The sequence below is a fragment of the Bufo bufo genome, chromosome 7 (genome assembly GCF_905171765.1).
Source record: "Bufo bufo chromosome 7, aBufBuf1.1, whole genome shotgun sequence".
Classification (NCBI taxonomy): Eukaryota; Metazoa; Chordata; class Amphibia; order Anura; family Bufonidae; genus Bufo; species Bufo bufo.
This window is the reverse complement of record NC_053395.1, coordinates 47,018,245-47,042,550: the sequence shown is the minus strand read 5'-3', so window position 1 is coordinate 47,042,550 and position 24,306 is coordinate 47,018,245. Positions and strand designations below refer to the sequence as shown.

General features: G+C 41.9%; 1 protein-coding gene across 1 annotated transcript in view; it reads right to left on the bottom strand.

Moving 5' to 3' along the window:
- CYTH3 (cytohesin 3) overlaps nucleotides 1-24,306 on the bottom strand; it is a 113,598-nt gene that overhangs the window by 20,827 nt on the left and 68,465 nt on the right. The window contains exons 6-9 of the mRNA XM_040439266.1: nucleotides 19,978-20,058; nucleotides 17,657-17,769; nucleotides 16,717-16,865; nucleotides 12,090-12,201 (exon numbers count right to left, since the gene is read on the bottom strand). Of these exons, the coding sequence (XP_040295200.1) occupies nucleotides 12,090-12,201; nucleotides 16,717-16,865; nucleotides 17,657-17,769; nucleotides 19,978-20,058 (455 nt within the window). The remainder of the gene's footprint in view (nucleotides 1-12,089; nucleotides 12,202-16,716; nucleotides 16,866-17,656; nucleotides 17,770-19,977; nucleotides 20,059-24,306) is intronic.

Sequence of the window (24,306 nt, the reverse complement as noted above, 5' to 3'; positions counted from 1 at the left end):
AGCAGGGCCGCAGTAACCAGCTCTGTCCACCGCACGAAGGACGGCGCTGTGTCGTTCCTGCAGAACGGTTGATCGACCCGATGGCGATCAGATCGTGATGGCCTTTCACTTGTAAAGGGTTTGTGTCATTTCAGCAAATAGCATTTATTATATAGGAGAAGTGAATACAAGTCACTTACTAATGTATTGTGATTGTCTATATTGTTTCCTTTGCTGGCTGGATTCATTTTTCCATCACATTATACACTGCTCGTTTCCATGGTTACGACTAGAGATGAGCGAACTTCTGTTTTAAGTTCGGCGTCTAAAGTTCGGCTTCCGGTTAGCGGAGGATCCCGATATGGATTCCGAATTCCGTTGTGGTCCGTGGTAGCGGAATCAATAATGGCCATTATTGATTCCGCTACCACGGACCACAACGGAATTCGGAATCCATATCGGGATCCTCCGCTAACCGGAAGCTGAACTTTAGACGCCGAACTTAAAACAGAAGTTCGCTCATCTCTAGTTACGACCACCCTGAAATTCATCAGTGGTGATCGTGCTTGCCCATTATAGGAAAAAGTGGTGCTTTTTCCTATAGTGTGACAGCACGACCATCACTGATGAATTACAGGGTGGTCGTAACCATGAAAAAACGAGCAGTGTATAATATGATAGAAAAATGAATCCAACCAGCAAAGGTGGTAATATGAACAATCACAATACATTAGTATAAAATTCCCCTACATGATAAATGCTATTTGGTGAAGTGAGACAACCCCTTCAAGGGATTTGAGGGAATGCAAAACCCTTTTATTCTGCACAAACGGTCCACATTAATATTCAGAGTAGCGGTCAACGGACCAAGATTGTGCGACAACCTCTTGAACACTGCACCAAAATTGAAAAAGATTGAAGGGGTAAGCAAAGAATAATCAACAAATTGATGACGAAATTATACACTTTAGGTGGAATTACCTTTTCAGGGAAGAAGACCTACGAAGAGTGCGGCCATGAAAGTGAGGGCTGCTTAACTTCATATTTGCAAAATCAAGAAATATAGTAATGGTAGGTATCATAGCATTAGACAGACAGAGGATTTTGGGCATGGATTCGGTGGAGAAAAACTGTCCGAATCTGCGAGGAGACCGCCTCTCAATGGGAGAGGATTTCTGCCGTGCGGTTTTAAATACCGTGCCAAGAATGTATAGGCTCATTCTTGGCAAGGTTTCCACGCAAAGCCACAGCGGGAGCCTGCTCGCGATTTAGCTCTATCCAATGGAGCTAAACCTAGAGTGGGTCGGCATGAAAACCCACAGCAAAAACAGCAGCACAGCGGTTTCTGCTGTGGGATACGTGGCAGACAAGATCCCCCGTCTGAACATACCCTTATGTGGCTTTGTAGGCACGCTTATAAAACACACTGTTCATTATAAGAATCAGAAAAAGTTTTTTTTTTTTTATTATTATTATTTTTTTATTATTATTTCTGCAGACTAGGTTAAGTGATTGTGTTACGTGTTAACTCGCAACGTGAAAGTGAAATGTTAGCATTAAGGATTTATGGTGAAATGTATTTCGCAGACTCTTAATACATTGCAAATGGATCCCCCTCCCCCGATACGCAGTTATATTTCCCCCTCCTGAGGATTCGGCGACTGTGGCACTCGGACTTCCTGAGAAGCGAGCCCGAGTGCTACAGGCACTTTGCGGTTACAGAGATCTGCAGGCTGGAGTCTCGAAAACCGCAGTCTACCAAAAATGACTGCAGATCCCGATAAAAGCCCTCACCATATTAGTGACTGGTAAATGGCAATGCTTGTTAACCAATTCATATCAGGAAATTGAAGCTTGGCAGAAGAATCAGGAAGATTTTTCCAACCAAAAAAAAAATTAAATAAACAAAAACACAAAAATGCAAAATGGTGATTATGGGAGGAGGGGGGGAGAAAATAAAAAGAGCGCAATTCTGTGATTATTTTAAAAAATTGCAAAATAAAATTTTTGTGAAAAAAATTAATATAAAAGATTTAAAAAAAAAGTAATGAATAACTAAAATTGTGTGGCTGGAAGCGTTTGGTGTGTACGTACCTCCTAACGCAGAATAAGCAGAGACAGCCAGTCACAGAACAGAAAGGTGAAAGGTCATAGGCCATAAGGAAAACAAGAAGGCACATTTAAACCACTTATTAAAAATCATAGCCAAACCAAACCAATACAAACTCACAGATAATATGGAAGAAATTAAAAGACACACAAAAATAATCACCGTTTATAGAGAAATGCATTTAGATATTAAATATTGGAAAACCATACCCATCAGCTTTTAGCAAAGTTTTAAAAAAAAAAAGAAAAAAAAGGAGGGTCTTGTCCAGATTTGTGGAAAAAAAATATATAAATATAGATTCCACCCCACCGTTCCTTCTCAAGGGGCCACCAACATCACGTGTTTGGTGTCTTTGTAGTTCGAGTACTATATCAGTACTATAGGATACAGAAGATTGACCTTTCTGAACACAACTTGGACTGGCCGGTATCACAGTGGTTATGGCTAGGAGGACCTAGATTGGTCAGATGTGAACATGGTTGCTCTTGCAAAGAACCTGATAGAATACCTAAAGGTTAGGCATATACCCATGTAATGTTGAATGCAGGGAGACGTAGATTATAATCAGGCGGCACTGCATACACTGATCACGCCGTATTTAGACCGGGCCACATGCAGTGGAAAACACTTCTCAACGTGGTGCTCAGCAAAAAGTAATTTATAGTAGACGACAAATGGCAACTTGAAGGGAGGAATAGGAATAAAGTTGCGGCACTCACCGAAATGTGTCAAAGGTGTCTTTTATTGTGGCTTCCTCAGCAGGTAGCAGAAAGGATCCGGGGCGGACACATAGTTGCAAGCAGCGACGGCCGTTTCGCGCGCTAAGACGCGCTTCCTCAGGCCACTGATTACGTCATTGCGCATACATGCGCTTTATACGAAGTGGGTAGGGGGACGGCCGACGCCGTCAGCAAGTATCTCACTCCCACGGATGTGACGTGATAAAAATACATGCAAAACAACAGGTAAGATTACAATCCAATGGTTAATTGAGCCAAAAACAAAACAAATATGGAAAACATACAGAGGAGGGACGAATATTAAGATGTACATATAAGGCAAGTGGCAAAATTACATCTCTATATCGAGATTAAGATGGAATAGCTAGCCTGGGCTACGGTAGTAAATTAGAATTCCTTGATATGGACCAAGGTCCACGATATGTATATAAGGCCTCATCAAATAGGCAAAATGTTATTTGGAAAAGACAGAGGGAAAGGATCTGCTTCTACATGGGAAAGACAAGTCGCAAAAAATTCTTCCAAACATGAGCGCATGAAGTTTCACAAAAATACAGACATGTCATTTCTATCATTCATTCCTACCGCATGCATAGCCTCCGTGCGCATAATCCATGCGCACGGAGGCTATGCATGCGGTAGGAATGAATGATAGAAATGACATGTCTGTATTTTTGTGAAACTTCATGCGCTCATGTTTGGAAGAATTTTTTGCGACTTGTCTTTCCCATGTAGAAGCAGATCCTTTCCCTCTGTCTTTTCCAAATAACATTTTGCCTATTTGATGAGGCCTTATATACATATCGTGGACCTTGGTCCATATCAAGGAATTCTAATTTACTACCGTAGCCCAGGCTAGCTATTCCATCTTAATCTCGATATAGAGATGTAATTTTGCCACTTGCCTTATATGTACATCTTAATATTCGTCCCTCCTCTGTATGTTTTCCATATTTGTTTTGTTTTTGGCTCAATTAACCATTGGATTGTAATCTTACCTGTTGTTTTGCATGTATTTTTATCACGTCACATCCGTGGGAGTGAGATACTTGCTGACGGCGTCGGCCGTCCCCCTACCCACTTCGTATAAAGCGCATGTATGCGCAATGACGTAATCAGTGGCCTGAGGAAGCGCGTCTTAGCGCGCGAAACGGCCGTCGCTGCTTGCAACTATGTGTCCGCCCCGGATCCTTTCTGCTACCTGCTGAGGAAGCCACAATAAAAGACACCTTTGACACATTTCGGTGAGTGCCGCAACTTTATTCCTATTCCTCCCTTCAAGTTGCCATATACCCATGTAACCCTCTATGACAAAAGCACAAGACAAACCCGAAGAAGCATGTAGGAGGCATAACAGAGGTCAAAGGAAACTCTACCTCCAGCACCTTAACGGATCCTATTTTGTAGGCTCTTATGGTTTTGGCCAAGTACTTTCAGTACCCATGGGATGTCTACTTAACAGACCATATAAACATGTTGCTGCATTTTCACCCATCTGATGCTTAGAGGGATGCTAAATGGGCAAACAAGTAAAAAGCAAAAAAACACACTTACCTTTTGGTAGTCAGCAAGACTTTCTGTAAATTACTGAAACAAACAGCTTTACACTAAACTAGCAGATAGAAGACAACCTCTTATACAGTCTTCTCCATCTTGGCTAGCACCAAACTAGCAACCAGGGGTGGAGCAAGTTAAACCCGCCTCCCTTCCCATACTTCCTGTTTGTGGCGGGTCAGATCAACAGCATTTTTTGTTCATTTTTTTTAATTACTTTTCTAGCCTTTGGATTCCCACTGGATCAAGGAAGAAGAGCAGGATATCTCAGGCCCACTAGTTTGTTGTTTGCTGGTTTTAACATGAGTGCCCCTAAAAATAATAATTTTTGGAAAATAAAAAAATATTAATTTGCATCTACTGGAGAGATCAAACAGATGAAGAGATCAGACAGGCTCTATGTCCGCTCAGTCTGTGTTTAGTTTTAGGTGACCTTAGGAGAAGGCACCACAGGCAGCCGCGACTTTATGTATATACATTCTTAGTTGTGGGTACAGTTTTCCTGTTTTCCAAATCAAAGCATCTTAAAGAATGCATTGTGAGGAAAAAGAAGGGAAACCACAACTGAGAATGGGTGGCTTTATATAAACTTCACAGACCTATAGAACAGGCTGCTCAAAAATTTCCATAATTGAAGATAGCTGAGATCAACCGTGTATCTGACTTCCTGTGAAAAAAGCTATTGAGAAAAACATATGGAAAGGCAACTTGGAGATCATGACTACATACTTACTCTGGCTGAGCAAGCATGTGTTCTCAGTAGGAAGCTGCTGCCAGAGGGGTCTCATCTGACCATGAACATGGCTTAGGCAGGGTGTTGAATGGAGACCAGACCTGTATGGAGACTTAATGGAAGTACTCCATGGTATGGACACTTATTGGCAATGCTCCATGGGAAACAAATATGCAAAGAGGTATCTCCCAAGGAAGAGAACCATCTTGCAAATCCCAAGGCTTGTTGGAAATTCAGATTCCAAGAGGTGGCACTAGCGAGAATGTGTTCTTGGTGAGTATGCAAAGAGGTATCTACCAAGGAAGAAAACATTCTCGCTAGTGCCACCTCTTGGAATCTGAATTTCCAACAAGCCTTGGGATTTGCAAGATGGTTCTCTTCCTTGGGAGATACCTCTTTGCATACTCACCAAGAACACAAAGAATGGGGCAGATAAAATCCAATGATCTGTGGAGAGTCAAGAGGCCCTCATACACATCAGATGGTTGGCTGGACCCGCCAAATTGTCGGGTTCGTCAGACCTACCTCTAATGTGTATGGGCAGCTTAACACCACGGCTAATAAAACAGTAAACCTACACTTGGCCTAATAGAATAATAGAATTAAGTTCAGTTCTAGCCATTGGCATGCATCTTTTGCCCACTCCAACTAATTTTTGTATAGATTTAGAGCATTATAATATTTCCAAAATGTTTTATAGCCTTCAACTTTTTTCCTTTTGGTCCGCCAGAAATACAATCGAGGAAAAACTAGGAGCTAAAAAGTTGCAATTCATCACAGCAGATGTTCTGCACGCTCCTTTTTTAAATAATCGTAAGATCTGATGTTTGAGGAGCCATGGAAATTAAAACTGCACAAAGCAATCTATGGAATCCATCCATGCGCTGAAAGTCACCAGAGTATGGGTTGAAGGCATAGAAAATTCTACAAAATTGCCTAAAGGTTTACAGAATGATAAAAAAAATACCAACAAAGCTCTTCAGATTTAAGCCGTGAGCTGCAAAGCTATTTTAATTATTAAGCATCTGATATGCAGATCTCTGCTTTGAAGATAGCTTCATTATGAGAGTGATAACTATGTTAGCATGCAAAACAGTAATGCAACCCTAAGGGTTGTGTATACGGATTATGAAGAACATACTGTATGTATACAGTAGTAGTAGTCCACTTCCGTCAAGACATTAGAATATCTGCTATTACTATCTTCAAGTATTTGGGCTCTCACGATAACATATTGAGAACATAGTCTATCCTGGAAATGACTTCTAGATGCCCACAGACAGAATATTGCTAAAATGAAGAAAAAATAACTTGTCATGAATCATCTTGCACCATAGATGACCCAGTCAGGAGATAAACTGGCTCCATGTTATTAACACCCCTATAAAACTAACTCATCATCTTTAGGGTTTTTGGTTCCATCCCTTCAGGTAACATGGAGCAGAGCTGCCATTCTGCAATTCTTCAGTTCTGACTTATACTCAACTTTGGCATGTCTCTCTCCCGAAGGCAGATACTGGGGGAAAGAAGGATCAAGCACGCTGAATTTCCACATGCCCAAGAGATAAGCCACTGCCAATGAGGCCTGGCATTAGCGTATTTCCCTTTCCCAATGAAAACATATGCACGCTTGGCTGAGCTCAGAATGCATGTGCACTGGGGGAGTCGAGAGGAACAAGTGTTCAGCCACCAACTATCTAAGGTATGAGACCTTAATCCAACCCATTAACAAGCACTATTGTCCACATGGGAAGGAAGGTTGACTAATAGACAGATCTGGTATCCCTATTCTCAAAGAAAGGGTGGGATACAGACTGGACGCCCACATTTCCAAAAATCCACGGAACCACCTCATGGCTGTCTCCTGAATCTGAAAATCATTAAAGCTGTGTGAACTTCATAAAAGAATGTTGAAAACTGAACAGTCCCATAAAAGTGTCTTCACCTAAGGGCAAATCAGTGAACAGAAAAAAAAAATAATCATGTAATGACAAAACTATTGAAACTGCAGAAGCAAATGTGTCAACGTATGAGTCTTCGGTAGCTCACAAAAATGGTGATTCCAATGAGACCCTCCAACATGCCCCCCTGACTAGCACATTATGCAGCAGAGTTCATTGAGTACTGCATTTCACCAACAAAAGCAGAACCTTTATCCAGAGATGATCGATAGGAATAAACAAAACTGATCAGGTTGACCACCATGGCTCTCTCCCGGGCCATACACATTAGTAAGGATTTCAACATTTCTGATCCTTTGTAACCCCGGTAAACAGTGCCAGTGGTCTCTGAAAGAACCTTATACATTCTAAGCATGCATGCCAAGCCAATCGGGCACATGCATGTTTATAAGACAATTAGGAAAGATCTTATGAAGAGTACTTGTAAAAAATATGAACTTAAAAATCTCAGCACAGGCCCCATCTTTTGAATGCAGATGAATGATTGTCATTACGATCATTCATCCCCATAGCGATTCTCTGTTTGTCAGTAGCATGTCTGTTTACCCAGGACACTGTGACGCCAACAAATAATGATTTTACAATGCATTCAGAAAGTCCAGACCCTTTCACTTTTTGTTATGTTGCGGCCTTGAGCTAAAATAAAAATATTCTACAGGGTGGGCCATTTATATGGATACACCTTAATAAAATGGGAATGGTTGGTGATATTAACTTCCTGTTTGTAGCCCATTAGTATATGTGAGGGGGGAAACTTTTTAAGATGGGTGGTGACCATGGCGGCCATTTTGAAGTCGGCCATTTTGAATCCAACTTTTGTTTTTTCAATAGGAAGAGGGTCATGTGACACATCAAACTTATTGGGAATTTCACAAGAAAAACAATGGTGTGCTTGGTTTTAACGTAACTTTATTCTTTCATGAGTTATTTACAAGTTTCTGACCACTTATAAAATGTGTTCAATGTGCTGCCCATTGTGTTGGATTGTCAATGCAACCCTCTTCTCCCACTCTTCACACACTGATAGCAACACCGCAGGAGAAATGCTAGCACAGGCTTCCAGTATCCGTAGTTTCAGGTGCTGCACATCTCGTATCTTCACAGCATAGACGATTGCCTTCAGATGATACGAGATGTGCAGCACCTGAAACTATGGATACTGGAAGCCTGTGCTAGCATTTCTCCTGCGGTGTTGCTATCAGTGTGTGAAGAGTGGGAGAAGAGGGTTGCATTGACAATCCAACACAATGGGCAGCACATTGAACACATTTTATAAGTGGTCAGAAACTTGTAAATAACTCATGAAAGAATAAAGTTACGTTAAAACCAAGCACACCATTGTTTTTCTTGTGAAATTCCCAATAAGTTTGATGTGTCACATGACCCTCTTCCTATTGAAAAAAAAAAGTTGGATTCAAAATGTCCGACTTCAAAATGGCCGCCATGGTCACCACCCATCTTGAAAAGTTTCCCCCCTCACATATACTAATGTGCCACAAACAGGAAGTAATTATCACCAACCATTCCCATTTTATTAAGGTGTATCCATATAAATGGCCCACCCTGTAGTTTTCCCCCCATCATTCTGCATGCAATACCACAATGCAAATTTATTAAAAAGGAATAACTAAAATATCACATGGACATTATTCAGACCCTTTGCAATGTAATCTAGCTCTGGGGCCTTCCATTTCACTTGATCATCTTTCAGATGTTTCTACACCTTGACTGGAGTCACCTGTGGTAAATTCAGTTGATTGGACAGGATTTGGAAAGATACAGCCCAGTCTATATAATGTCTCACAGCTGACAATACAAATACACGGATCTACAGAAGGGTACAAACACATTTCTGATGCACTGAAAGTTTCCAAGAGCATAGTGGCCTCCATGATTCTTAAATGGAAGAAGTATGGAACAACCAGAACTCTTCCTAGAGCTGGCCACCCACCAAACGTAGTAATCCTGGAAGAAGGGCCTTGGAAAGAGAGATGACCAAGAATTCAAATGGTCACTTTTGCTGAGCTCCAAAGATCCTGTGTGCAGATGGGAGAAACCTCCAGAACGTTAAGCATCACTGCAGCACTCCACCAATCTGGGTTTTATGTCAGAGTGCCCAGAAAGAAGCCTCTCCTTAGTAAAATACACATAAAAGCCCCCTGGAGTTTTTCTTTAATAAAAGCATCTAACGGACTCCCAGACTGTGAGAAACAAGATTCTCTGGTCTGATGAAACCAAGATTGAACATGGCCTCAATTATAAGTGTCATATCTGAAGGAAACTGCTCATCACTTCCCAATACCATCCCTACAGTGAAGCATGGTGGTGGAAGCATCAGTCTGTGGGGCTGTTTTTAGAGGCTGGGACAGGGAGACTGGTCAAGGTTGAGGGAAAACGTAATGAAGCAAAGTACAGATATTCTTAATGAAAACCTGACCCAGAGTGCTTTGGACCTCAGACTGGATTGAAGGTTTACCTTCCAAAAAGACAAGACAATGGCCCTAAGCACACAGTCAAGACAACACAGGGGTAGCTTAGGGACAACTTTGTGAATGTCCTTGAGTGGCCCAGCCAGAACCCTGACTGGAACCCAATTGAACATCATTGGAGAGACCTGAAAATGGCTGCCCACTGACGGTCTCCATATAACCTGACAGAACATGAGAGGAATGTCAGAAAATTCCCAAATCCAGGTTTGCAAACCTTTTAGCATAATATCAAAGAAGACTGGAGGCAGAAATCGCTGCCCACGGGGATTCAACCAAGTCCTGAGTAAAGGGTCTGAGTACTTATGTTAGTGAAAGATTTTAGTTTTTCCTTTTTTTAATAAATTACCAAAAATTTGGAACATTCTGTGTTCTATTCTGGGGTATTGAGTGCAGTTTGATGGGGAAAAACTTGTTTTTTTATTTTTATTTTAGCACAAGGCCGCAACATAAATTGGGAAAAAGTGAAAGGATTTCAATACTTTCCGAATGCATTGTATGTGCCGCATAAACGACAGATCATCCAACAATAGAGAGTTTTGCTCATTTATCAGTTGACCAGTGGAATGTTTATCTTGGCCATTGATGGGGAATACGGATTTAATAAATGGCTCGATCCTGGATACAGGTTAATTAGACAGCTATCTGCCAAAGGCTGTCTCTCCAACCCTCCCAGCCGACCGTGCATTTGAGATGGGAGAAAGCCACTATCCGATGGCTCTGACAATGGGCTTATCTAGCAAGAACAAAAAGATCAGGGATGTCGAATTCCAACAGCCCAATTCTTATCTCCCTGACATCTGCTGTCGGGGGAAGAGTCGGGAGGACCCCATACATATTACGGCTGTTTCACACTTGCGTTGCAGAGGATCTCAAAACCGGGCAAAAAGGGTTCCGTTTTCTTCCCATTCATTGTCAATGGGGACAAAACTGATCAGGATGCATTCCATTCCATAGCGTTTTTTGACACAAAAGGATCAAGCAGCAAAATCAATATAAGCTAATGATGCGGGATCCGTTTTTTCTTATGTTTTTTTTTTTTTTATATGAAAAAACTGGATCCGTCATCCCTTGACTTACAATGATTTCAGTTTAGATCCGATTCGTTCCGTTATGTAAAACAACCACATCCTAACGCAACGGATGCATCCGGATGTGATTACATTACACTGAACCGTTTTGGTCCGGTTTTGACATCCTCTGCTGGATCTTAAAACCGGAAACCAAAACGCAAGTGTGCAACAGGCCTTAGATGGTCATGTGGTCCAAATGAAATTAAATGGTTTAGCCAACATACAGCACTGGGCGCTGATTTACTATGAAAGGTTATGCAGCAGACATAGAATTCTGTAATTAGCCTGCTCTTCTCATAAAATACGCGGCACGTCCCTTTATGCCATAAGCACGCTTGGTTAATTAATGAAAAGACAATAAAGATACAATAATATTTGTAAAATGGTCATAGCCATACTGCACAGCGTTGTACCGCACAGTGTGTAAGAACTAGACCTTTACTGTATATTGCCAGACAAATCCCACAATACCCGCACAGATCCCTCTACACAGTCATTCATTTTTTTAAATTTTTTATTTAATTTCTGCTTTCTAATTTTGTATTGCTATCTACTGATTGCTCTTCATCTGCTCTTCACGACTCCCAGGGCTGCTGACCCTACCCGCTCTGAGGACCCAGCGAGCAGTCCAATTTGAAGCAGGAAGCTCGGGGATCCACGCCTTCCGCGCTAGGAGGAAGGGGTCATGTTGGAGGGTGGATGTGATACAAGACTGTGTTGATGCAAATCAAATTGCTGAGCTCTGCTACTGTGGCTTGGAATGTAATGAGCTGAAATAATTATCGAGCAGCTTAGAAATGCATGGATCGTCTGCCTCTAAATTCGCTTCAATTAACGGAACAATCTCCAGATTTCTTCCACTCAAAAGAAAATGCTTAAAGGGGATAGTTCCGATATTTTAAATAAACGACTTGTTTGAAATCAATAATAAAAAAAAAACAAGCGTACATCAATGTAAACCTCATCTTTCTAAGGCTAAGAGGTCTGGTGACGAGAAAAAGACAAGACACCGTTACGTATTCGCGTACACGAAAAATGTAAAATATAATTTCTAAATATATAAAATACAGAAAAAAAAAAACACGTATAAACTCTGTCTCCTGCAACATAGGGGAGGAATCGAAGGTACAGATTTCATTAGAAAGGGGTAAATTATTGCAGACAAAGTTGTACTAGTAATAAAATCCCCCAAAATAAAAAAAAAAAAAAAAAAATAATAGCAGCTGAAACATAACAAGACATTTATACTTTGAAGTAGTAAAACCCTGATATTGACTCGACTTTGTCCTTCACTTGACATTCCCTCAGGCTAACACAGAGTATTACGTATGCAGGATAGCTGGCTAGGGGCTAAGATGGGATTCAAAGAAAGACTCAACTAAAAGATCTTGGAGGCAACAATGGGGAAAAAAAAGGAGAAATCAATCCACACGTATATTATGAGTCGACTAACCTAACTTTAAGAGCCATCCTTCTCTGTCAGGGTTGAAAAACGTGTGTGTCAGGTCGTTCCCGTCGTCCTCTGGGATCTTGAAGGGCTCGTTCTTAATGCTCTCATACAAATTCTGGAAAAAATAAAAAGGAGAAAACGTTGCAGCATGAAGCGTGACGTCCGGGAGACAGATGTATAGGATGCTCATTTATTTTTGGATGCGATACAGCGACAATTTTCTGTACTGCGGTAAAACAAGAAACAAAAGGAAGAGTCGTGTTTGCCCGCAACAATCACGGCACAGCTGCACGCTTCGTAGAGCGAGCAGGAGGTTTAAATCCATAGGGATAACCGACTGGGTCTAATCTATTTTCTTCTCCACATCCTTCGGCAATTTGTAAGACATCTGCAGCTTCTTGTGTGCGTCTGGTGCGGGTGTGTTCACATATACAGGGTTTTTGTATGCCATTTTGCTGCTGCGGTAATTAAACACAAGCCAGAGGTGACATACCGTAGTAGTGAGAGGGATTCACATAAAATCCTGCTCACATTGGGTAAGGTAGCGACCTTGTGACCACCATAGCCCAGTTTATATCAAGCTACATTATTTTTTTCATAGGGTGGTCATGGTCATCCAGGCATTCTTCTCTGACATGTTGAAGATGCTGAGGAACCCTAATCTACAGTGGTCTAAACCACGGCCTGCCCCATCTGCTGAGGCTTCCCCGACTCAAATGAGAAAATGGTGGAGGTAAAGGGATTTACCAAGGAAATATGGGCATTAAAGTGTTAAAAATAAAAAATTAAATAAAATTAACCATACTTTCACCGATTTCCAGCCGCTGCTGTTTCGATGCTGCTCCGATCTCAGCTGCTCGTTTACCTCTTGTTCCTAGTTCAGGCACCGAGAAACACCTTCTCGGCCAATCACTGGCATAGTGGAGACCCACCGTAGCCCGCGATTGGCTGAGAAGGCCTTTCCTGGAATACGGGGCCAGGACTAAGAAGTAAAAAAAAAACAAAAAAAAAAACAACATGTTTCAATGTATATCTGGTGCTGGATCGGAGGTGCTGTCAGCATCCACACAGGATGGTTACACTGCAAATTTTCCATCACGGAAATTCAAGCAGAAAATCCGCAGCATTTTTTATTAGCAGCAAAGTAAATGACAATTTTTTTTTAAAGAAATCTGCAGCAGAATACACACAACTTGTAAATCCGCATCGGCGCAGATGGTTAAGTATGCGGAAAACCAGTAGCATTTCCAGTTTAACAACAAAAATGTCACCATTTAGTGCGTTTTTTTGCCACTGCGCAATTCTGGCAGACACACTGTGGAAAATCCACAGCGGACCCGACGAGTGTGGACGCACCTTTACAATTTTAATACATTTCAAAGTCCCACATAGTCAGATGGATTAAAAGCCGCAGCAACCAAGGAACGTGCAGGTATCACATCAAACCACTGACGTGACTGACATTATGGAGATTTATCTTTTTTGCAGTGGATTTTCAACTGTGGGGTTTTACTGCAAGGATCACATATGGAACGCACTTTCAGTTCAGACAATATAGCTTTGTGGCCTTTTTCTTTTCAGTGAAGAAGAAACATTACCTAGGACGGCGTCTCCGGAGCACAAATCACACAAAAAAAAAAGTGTTTTCCAGCACAACTCCACCACTGATGATGGACAATGTGGTTCAGCCTTTGAAAACATGTTATCCTATGCTTGCCCCACCTGTGCCTCTTCAAGAAGAAGCATTTATAGAGGAGAGCTGTGTATTGATTCCAGATTGGAGACCATATGAACAACGCAATGTTCTCATAATCCGCCCTGTTAATGTAAATGGATTGCAAGGAATGTACATTAAAGACTATTGAGAAATCCATGTTAAAGCCCTGATGGAAAGTCCACAGGACATTCGCTGCTGCGTCATCAGAATGGAACGGAATAACAGGCTAATAATCTCCGGATGGAGAAGAAAAGGAATCGTGTGGCACACAAATATCGTAAGGTACAAATGGCACGCGATTCATAAGTACAAAATCCACCGGAGAAGCTTCACCTTTCAACTTCATGTGTTAGACATCTGTATGAGGAATCACTTTTGTGCAGGGCAGGACCCGAACACATAGGAGACATTGCCTAGTAAGTGTCACTGCATGTAGAGGACAGTGAGATCACTCGATTCCAGTGGTAAATGGTGATGTCACACAACTTCTACATCTCCACCAATGGTGTGTACAGATGACATGACACCAGTGTTCTCACGTGCAGGATTTCTGATGGGTTGGAAGGCGCCCGGGCATCCCACTACACCTCCACAATTAAAAGAGTTTGAGGATTTTTATACTGATGACCTACAAGGTCTGATCGGTGGGGGTCCGACACCCGAGACCCCCACCCATTAGCTGTTTGAGAAGACACCAGCGCTTCTGTGAGCGCCCTGGCCTTCTCACAACTTACCAAGCACAGTGCCCTACATTGTATAGCGGCTGTGCTCGGTATCACAGCTCAGCACCATTCACTTCTATGGGGCTGAGCTGCTCCTAGGCCACGTGACTGATGAACGTTTTGACACTGGCCTAGTAAAAGCTGACAGAAGGCCACGGAACTGCTGTGAGCACCGCTGCCTTCTCGAAAAGCTGTTCGACAGGGGCCCTGGGTGTCGGAGCTCCACCGATCAGATACTGATGACTTATCCAGAGGACAGGTCATCAGTATTAAAATCTCGGAAAACCCCTTTAAGTCACTACTGATGACTCTAATTCTAATAAACTTTCCGAATTGCATTCGAAGACTACGTGTGCTGTCCCTATTTTTGGATCTTTGGAGGTATATTTGGGTGATCCTTGACAGAGAACGTGCACTAACCTAGACACAAGAACTAGGGTGTGCTGCTACTATCTACATATTGAGAATTACCAGTTTCTATATTCTTTTACTCAAACCCAATAATGGTTTCTTTGAACTATGGTGTTAATTAGGGGTGAGCAAATAGACTTTGGATGAAACATCTGAAGTCGATTCGCATAAAACTTTGTTCTAATACTGTACGGAGCAGGAGCTCTGTACAGTATTAGAATGTATTGGCTCCGATGAGCTGAAGTCTCGCAAGACTTCGCGCAATAACTTCATAAATTAAATTGTACTGTAAAAAAAACATTTCCTGAACTCGGGTTCGGTTCCAAAGTACCACTCGGGAAATGGTTTTTTACAGTACAAATTAATTTATGAAGTTATTGAAGCAATAAATTCAGCTCAGCGGAGCTCTTGCTCCGTACAGTATTAGAACAAAGTTTTATGCGAATCGACTTCGGATGTGTCATCCGAAGTCGATTCGCTCATCCCTAGTGTTAATGTCTATTGAACATAGTTTGGAGGTGCTGGTCTAACTCTCTTTTGCATTGTACATTTGGGGGGTGGCTTCCCCAATTTATATCTTGCACTCCCCACCCATCTGCCTAGTACTATTAATCAGAGCATCACATAGCTGGATTCTACTTTGCCTTGAATTTTGTAGGCCAAAAGCCCAAGAGAGGCAGTGTAGGTCCTGTCTAATAGAAGCCACCTTGTTGCTGGTAGATGGGCCCCGACACCCTTTTGATCAAAAATATGCTCAAAGAGCTTCAAATTTTCATATAGTAAGTATAGCAGTAATGCAGTCTCCATTTGTTCATGTTTTCAATGTTTGCCTGTGACTTTGTGCATGCAGTGTGCTGGTACTTGTAGTCCTTGTTTGCTTTTGCATTGCAGCCACAGTAGCTTGCACCGGTAACTCCCTTTTTATACATAGTTTGCACATATTTTTATTTTTTATTTTTTTTTGAGTAGTTGTCAAACCACTGAATTCAAAGCCTTCTCCTGGGAACCAAGTGCCTGCTGGTGGGATAATTGGCTTCCTGTGAATCTGGCTTATGGTAAAGACATTAGATTGTAGACTCCACTGCAGCAGAAAGTGATGATGAGGCTATGCTCTAAAAAGCCCCATAATCTTTATATTGCAGATTTCAGGGAGAAATGACAATAAAGAGCAGCCTTGTGCAGCCACCCTATATTCCTATTCTGCCTGAAGAAGCAATCAGCCCTTAATATAGACCATCTCATAGGTTCTGTCGGCAGTTCACGGCACGGATCCACTGCATGTTCACGCCCAAAGAAACCACAACAGTAGAAGGAAGGATCCAGCGTGCTTAACATCTAATGCTTTATTCCAATATCTGCATTTAAGAAAACACATCTTCCCAACAGTCAACTGATGCGTTTCGACCGGATAGTAGTCTTAATCAGACCATTCTGAAGATGTGTGTTTTTTAATGCAAATATTGGACTGAAGCATCAGATTTTATTAAGCACGCTGGATCCTTCCTTCTACTGTTGTGGACTGATGAATACCTGCCACAGCATATTCTCTTCAAGTCCTGAACTTATGATCCTGGATTGCCTCTGGTTCCTCTAGTGCTCATACTCCTACACGGGATTGGGTTAGCTGGCTTAGAGCATGGGTGCATTTAGAAATGAAGGGAAGGAAGTGAGGAGACTGCTCTCTCGCCCCAGCACCATGGAATACGTTGGCCGGCTATAAAAAGCAGTAACGGAGTAAACAATATGAAAACAGAATGGCTTTAGTTAATAAATGAATTACCCTTAATAATTCCTCTGGGAGATCGCCACCTTCATTGATGCCACGATTCATAGATATAAAGCGCTCCACTGGTGGCTTATCCCTCACATTGGGGTTATGCAAACTTGTATTCAGCATAATGATAGCAAAGGACAGGACGTAGCAGGTATCTATAGGGTAGCAATAGATGAAGGTTATTATATGGAGTCCATGAGTTAAGGAGTTACTAATTTCTCACAGCAAAAAAAATCCCTTAAATTATACAGTGAATATAAGAAACTTTGTAATATATCTTATTAAAGAAAATATGCTTCCTCTCGGGCTTCTTAGACTGTCTTCCTCCTCTTTCCCTTCACTCAAGCCTTTATTATGAAGGCGGTTGACGGGGAGGGGAGAGTTCCTTCCTGGCAAACGCCTGCTCGTCAGCGAAGAAGTCTGCTGCTATTACAAGCAGCGATCTCCTCCAGAGTATGGGGAGGAACGATCGCTGATGCCAACAGTGGTGGGGCCTTATCTTACTAAATATAGTAGAGTCGAAAGTGCTAAGTGTAGCAGAGCTGAGAAACTGCAGTTTGCGTGTCTCTCATCCTCCATCCTCTCTCTATAGACATCAATATTAAAAGCAGGAAAGAGCAAAGTAGCGTGATAAAAGCAGATAGCAGCATTTTTCCTTAACAAGATATATTACAAAGTTTTTTATAGTCATAATATTTTTTTTTCATATTCATAATATATTTATATTCTTCTATATGGAAAGCAGGTCAAATAGAGTCCAAAGGTGAATTCTTTAAGCCCCATTTGATCCAGAAAAGTGAATGTAGCCACCACAGTAAACATTTCAATAGTGTTTTTTGGGTATTCAGACATGTATCCCGCAAAATCCTGCAGACGGCTAAAACTCAATATGAACCCAGCCTTAAAATGTGACAGGCGGCCGTCACTTTCTCTTTGTCCTACTAACCTGTAGACTGAAACACTCCAGGGTTACACAGACAGTATCGTGATGCAAATGCTTCCATCATTCTGTCTATCTTCTGGGCTTCCCCTGGTAGCCTGAAGCTCCACAAAAACTGTCTGCAATAATAAAAAAAAACTTAATAAACATAAAATATAGAGCAGTTGAATGCTGTTTGCTTCCACTAATTCTGCATTTTTCCGAGATTTGATAACTGATGACACCTGGGATTCCTGCCGATCAGCTGTTTGAGAAGGCCGTGGTACTACTGCGAGCGCCGATGCCTTCTCAAACAGCTGATTGGCGGGGGGGGGGGTCCCAGACACCCACCGATTAGATACTGATGACCTATCTAGAGGATTGCTCATCAGTTAAAAAAAATCTCTGAAAATCCCTTTAATCATAATCCAAATGGACAAATCAATTTACGGTATTTCATAAAGGATACTGCCCCCCTCTCCAAACCATAATGGTTACTTGAGCATACTGCAACTCATTTGCCCGGAGGTGTCCTTAATCACCTCAGCAGATGGCTCATTTTGCCAAAAATCCACTGATCACAATGTATGCAAATTGACAGGGCCAGGGTCATCACACCTGCCTGGTCCCGTCAATCAAAGTGCAGAGGCCATGGCAGTTTCAGAGAAAGCAGAGACTCTAGGTGTAACGGTAACGCCCCCGTTGCTCCTAGAGGCTCATTTGCATATATTAAAACATGATTTTTCTCAGAAATGCGGCCACATATGAACATGGGACCAACACAGATGCCTTAAGCTGATAAGTGCTCATGTAACAGGTCAGCCAGTGTCATAGGTACAAAACTGCTGACAGATGCCCTTTAAAGGGAATCTGCCACCAGTTTTATGCTGCGAGGTTCCAGCTCCAGCACATGCCAATGAATCCTGATATTTATAAGCTCACGGCTCTCCCCATCCCCCTGTCTTTAAATGACAGTTTATTGTCCATATGAATCAGCAGCAGCCGGGCGGGGAGAGCCGTGAGCTCCTGAATATAGAGACTCGTTAGGCATGGGTTCGACCTGTTTAGCACAAGATTTTAGCAAAGTCAGTTATAGAAAGTGGCCCAGGATTTTGCTCAGGGGACCTGTTGATAGTTAATGTTGCCCTTAGTTAGGACACCATAAAACTGGTGACAGATCTCCTTTAAACATTTTCTATTCAATTTTGGGGACCATCGTCACAGCTTTGCAGCAACTGATGGTACACCGTTAGGGTATGTGTACACGTAGCAGGACTGGCAGAAAAATGGATGAGGTTTTAACATTGCATTCATACGCTGGGGAATTAGATCAGTGTGGAAAATATTAGAGGTTGTCTCACAGTAGCGACACTATACATAGCCTATAAACCAACCAGAGGTAGTTAAATGATTGAGACATTATGAAACGGAAATTGTGCCAGGTTTCCCTGTGTTAAACAGAGGCCTATTAAACAGAGTTCTATAGTATAAGGATTGTTGGCATCAAAGCACTACGTTCTACAAGTGTTACCTGAGCCAACTTGGCTTTCATTACATGTTACTATTCATAGGAAAAGTCAGTATAATATGTATATATATATATATATATATATATATATATATATATATATATATGTAAAGACCGTATTTTTCTGACTATAAGACGCACTTTCCCCCCCCAAAGCGGGTGAAAATGGCAGTGTGTCTTACAGCGCAAATGCGAATGACCGCTTCCATTATGCAAGCGGTCATTAGTATGCAGGAGGCGCGGGGATGGGTGAGTGAAGAGCTGCGCTGGCTGTACTCACCACTCCCCAGTCTTCCAGGCGCCACACTGCATGTGTCCTGACTGTGTACAGCGTCAGGACATAGTGCACATAGGCGCGCATTATAACTTGACATTGCGCGACACTAAGTGACAGTGCAGCACAGGCCGGAAGAAGACCAGGGAGCAGTCAGAGTGGTCCAGAGGAGGAGAGGCATGTGCATTTTTTTTGTTTGATGGAGGTTTGGGGTCTGATCTAAGGAGGAATGGGGATCTGATCTGAGGCTGATAGGGGTCTGATCTGAGGAATAGGGGTCTGATAAAGAGGTCTGATGGGGGTCTGCTCTGAGGTCTGAGGAGGAATGGGGGGTCTGATACAGAGGACTGATGGAGCTTGGGGGTCGGATATGAGGTCTAAGAAAAAATGGGGGTCTGATACAAAGGTCTGATGGAGTTGGGGATCTGATAAATATTTTTTCCTTTTTTCCTCCTCTATATCCTAGATGTGTCTAATGGTCCAGTAATATATATAAAAAAAATATATATATATATCCTCTGAGTATATGCAGATTGCTGCTCTGACCTTAATGCCTGGACAAGATTCAAATCCGCAAACTCATGGAGTTCAACAAATGCTTGAAGTACCTGGATATTAAAATCATCCCTGTAAGAAAAAAAAAGGAAGATTGTAACACATTGTAGATTACAAATAGCTACTAATTTAATAACGGTTATCACTATATTTCGTACAAACCCCCAGCAGAACTGCATGTGTAGCAAATAAAATTTCCTGTGACAACTGTCCTACTAGGTAGCTACATGAATCATAAGAGGGGTCACTCAAACTGGAAGTCCAGTGGTTGCTAGACAAACAAGAGACACCCCCCAGAATATATTATACAGGACCGGCAAGAGCATATATAAGCTCTATTAAGGTTTATATTGCCAATTAACCTTGCTTGGAATCAGATCTTAAAGGGGTGTTCCAGGTTTCTTTACACTGATGTCCACTACATAGAGGACTGAGCCTTCTGCTTCCAGCTCTGTTGGCTGATGAAAACAGCTGATTAGCGGGGGTGCTTGGTGTAGGACCCTCACCGATCTGATGCTAATGACTCATCCTGAGGATAGGTCATCAATATGAAAAAGCTGGAATACCCCTTTAAGAAAAGATATCCATTGAGCTTCTTCCACTACGTCTGCCGCCCGCAGAACTTGTTTTTTCCATAAGCATAATATAACGGTTCATGCATTTCCTGCTCAACACAAGAGACACGTGAAGCGGCAGCTCAGTAGAGCAGGGTCATGTACTAAAACGCTTCAACACATGTCCACATTCCTCAACCGTTGTGAGGCTATAAATCAGGATTACACAACAGGGGCGTTCAGGGACATGTGAGTGACAGCTGACGACTGACGATGCTGCCGAGAGCAGGATTTCGGTGTCCGTGCTGCCCAGCGATAACATGCGGAAGGTAACGTGACAGACAATAGTCCCATTATAAAGAGCCATCATTTCCTGCAAATCAGATTTAGTCCTGAGGAAGGCATTACTAGATGGTAAAGGGGTATTATCCCACCTGGGACAGTTAGGGCATATCTGATAGATGCAGGTCAACCCTCTGGGACCAGTGCACACCGCTCACACCATTCACTTCTTTGCGTGGCCGATTCCGTAACTCCTGCAGAAGACCACCTCTCCACTGGTTCTCCGCCTGGGACCCCTGTTCTCAGTACACAAGTGAGTCCCTGAGGTGAGCCCCACATTGATCAGACATTTTCATCATATGCAGTAGACATCCAAGGTTTGAGCCTTTAAAGCGCCATAACTTTTTTTTTTGTTCAGATAGACATATGTGGGCTTGTTTTTTTGCGGAACATGTGCTTTCTAATGTCACCCATTTAATATTGCATACAATGTAGTGGGAAACTGGAAACAATTCCAAACGAAATTGAAAAAAAAAAAAGCAATTGCGCATAATTTTATGTTTTTTTTTTTTTACAGTGTTCCCTATGTGGTAAAAGTACCCTGTTCTCTTCATTCTCTTGGTCAGTATAATTACAGCAAATCCACATTTATATAGCTTTTCTTGTGTTTAATGCAGATTTTTTTTTTTCTAATAAATTATTTTTTCTGTTACGTCTACGGAGCATTTTTTTGCAGGCGATCTGTGATTTTTATTGATCCCATTTTGGAGTGTGTATGACTTTTTAATAATCTTTTTATTCAATTTTTTTTGGCAGGTGAAGCGACGAAAAAACTGCAAATTGCCAATTATTTCTTTTTTCCTGTTACAGTGTTTATCATACGGGATAAATACATTTATGTTTTAATAATTCTGGCATTTTGGGATGCAACAATGATGAGATACACCCAAAATTATTAAAAAAACTTAGTGGTGAGCTGGCAAAACCGTTAACAGATTTATTTAACCAATCATTAGTAACAGGAGTCGTCCCGGAAGATTGGAAATTGGCAAATGTCGTGCCCATTCACAAGAAAGGTAGTAGGGAGGAATCGAGCAACTATAGACCAGTGAGTCTGACATCAATAGTAGGCAAATTAATGGAAACCCTATTAAAGGATAGGATTGTGGAACATCTAAAATCCCATGGATTGCAAGATGAAAAACAACATGGGTTTACTTCAGGGAGATCATGTCAAACAAATCTTATAGATTTTTTTGACTGGGTGAATAAAATAATAGACGGTGGAGGTGCAGTAGACATCGCATATCTAGATTTTAGTAAGGCTTTTGACACTGTCCCACATAGAAGACTTATCAATAAACTGCAGTCATTGAGCATGGACTCCCATATTGTTGAGTGGATTAGGCAGTGGCTGAGTGACAGACAACAGAGGGTTGTAGTCAATGGAGAACATTCAAAACAAGGTCATGTTACCAGTGGGGTTCCACAGGGATCTGTACTGGGACCGATTTTGTTTAATATCTTCATAAGTGATATTGCAAAAGGCCTCGCTGGTAAGGTTTGTCTTTTTGCTGATGACACAAAGATATGTAACAGGGTTGATGTTCCTGGAGGGAAACGCCAAATGGAAAAGGATTTAGGAAAACTAGAAGAATGGTCAGAACTCTGGAAACTGAAATTTAATGTGGATAAGTGCAAGATAATGCACCTGGGGCGTAAAAACCCAAGGGCAGAATATAGAATATTTGACACAGTCCTGACCTCAGTATCTGAGGAAAGGGATTTAGGAGTAATTATTTCAGAAGACTTAAAGGTGGGAAGACAATGTAATAGAGCAGCACGAAATGCCAGCAGAATGCTTGGATGTATAGGGAGAGGTATAAGCAGTAGAAAGAGTGAAGTGCTTATGCCGCTGTACAGAACACTGGTGAGACCTCACTTGGAGTATTGTGCGCAGTACTGGAGGCCATATCTCCAGAAGGATATAGATACTCTAGAGAGAGTTCAGAGAAGAGCTACTAAACTGGTACATGGATTGCAGGATAAAACTTACCAGGAAAGGTTAAAGAACCTTAATATGTATAGCTTGGAAGAAAGAAGAGACAGAGGGGATATGATAGAAACTTTTAAATACATAAAGGGAATCAACTCGGTAAAGGAAGAGAGCATATTTAAAAGAAGAAAAACTACCACAAGAGGACACAGTTTTAAATTAGAGGGGCAAAGTATTTACTGAGAGAGTAGTGGATGCATGGAATAGCCTTCCTGCAGAAGTGGTAGCTGCAAATACAGTGAAGGGGTTTAAGCATGCATGGGATAGGCATAAGGCCATCCTTCATATAAGATAGGGCCGGGGGCTATCCATAGTATTCAGATATATTGGGCAGACTAGATGGGCCAAATGGTTCTTATCTACCGACACATTCTATGTTTCTATGTAACAATACCTGTGATGTTTCATTTTTCACTTATTTTTACTACAGGGAAAGGGGGTGATTTAAATTTTTATATATTTTTTTTAAAACTTCTTTTTACCTTTTCTAGCACCCCTACGGGGCTTGAATATGCAATCAGATCACTAATGCCAATTAATTATTGCAATGAATGGTGAATTTGCTGTTCTTATAGAGCCTGCCACCCGCAAGCCTGCATAAGAACTACTGTACAACTGTAATAGCATGGGTTCCTTCAAAGACCCAGGTTATTGCACACCATAAACGGCTCCCCTAATCGTCCCGCAGGGGGAAGCCGTTGAGGCAGTTCTCCTCGGGAAAGCCGCCTCAGATGCTGTGGTCACAATTAACCATGGCAGCTGGGGATGGGGGGGGGTTTAAACGTCTGCAACCGGCGTTATCACCGATCACAGATATTAGCCCCGGGTGTCTGCTGTGTATCTTTAAAGGGATACTTCTTGGTTGTCAAGGGGTTAAGAAACCAGTTATGTGGCAACTATTTAACGTAAGCTGGAATCTGACTGATTGCTACTGGCAAACAGTCCACTTTCCCTTGCAGCAATTTTGATAAAACTCCCCGTTTTGTTTCAATTCCTCATAATTTCAAAGTAATATTCTAATGGAAGGGCGACATGGGGCAACATCAGCAGCAAGTTGGTGTGATACTGCACTTCTGTTGGGCTCAATATATTTTTGGCGATGGGCCACAGGGGCTCTTCATGGAGCACTAGCCTTTATAGAAATACATCATGCAATCATAACTGTGGAGCAGGAAGCTGAAATATAAGCGAGACGTTCTGCATTCCATGGTCATGTCATCAGCCCACACCTACCCCGAGGAACTTCACCGTAAAGCCTCGCAGCTAGAATTCGAGCGACTACGTCCTGCTAAAGCAAGAAATGAAAACAGCTTTCTGGTCACCTGCCAGCGGCTAGTCAGAATGACAGGAATGTCTAACAAAGCTATGGATCTGCGGTTAGGCCTCAGCCAAGCCCATTACTGCAGCAACCACCTTGGAAAAGGGAGT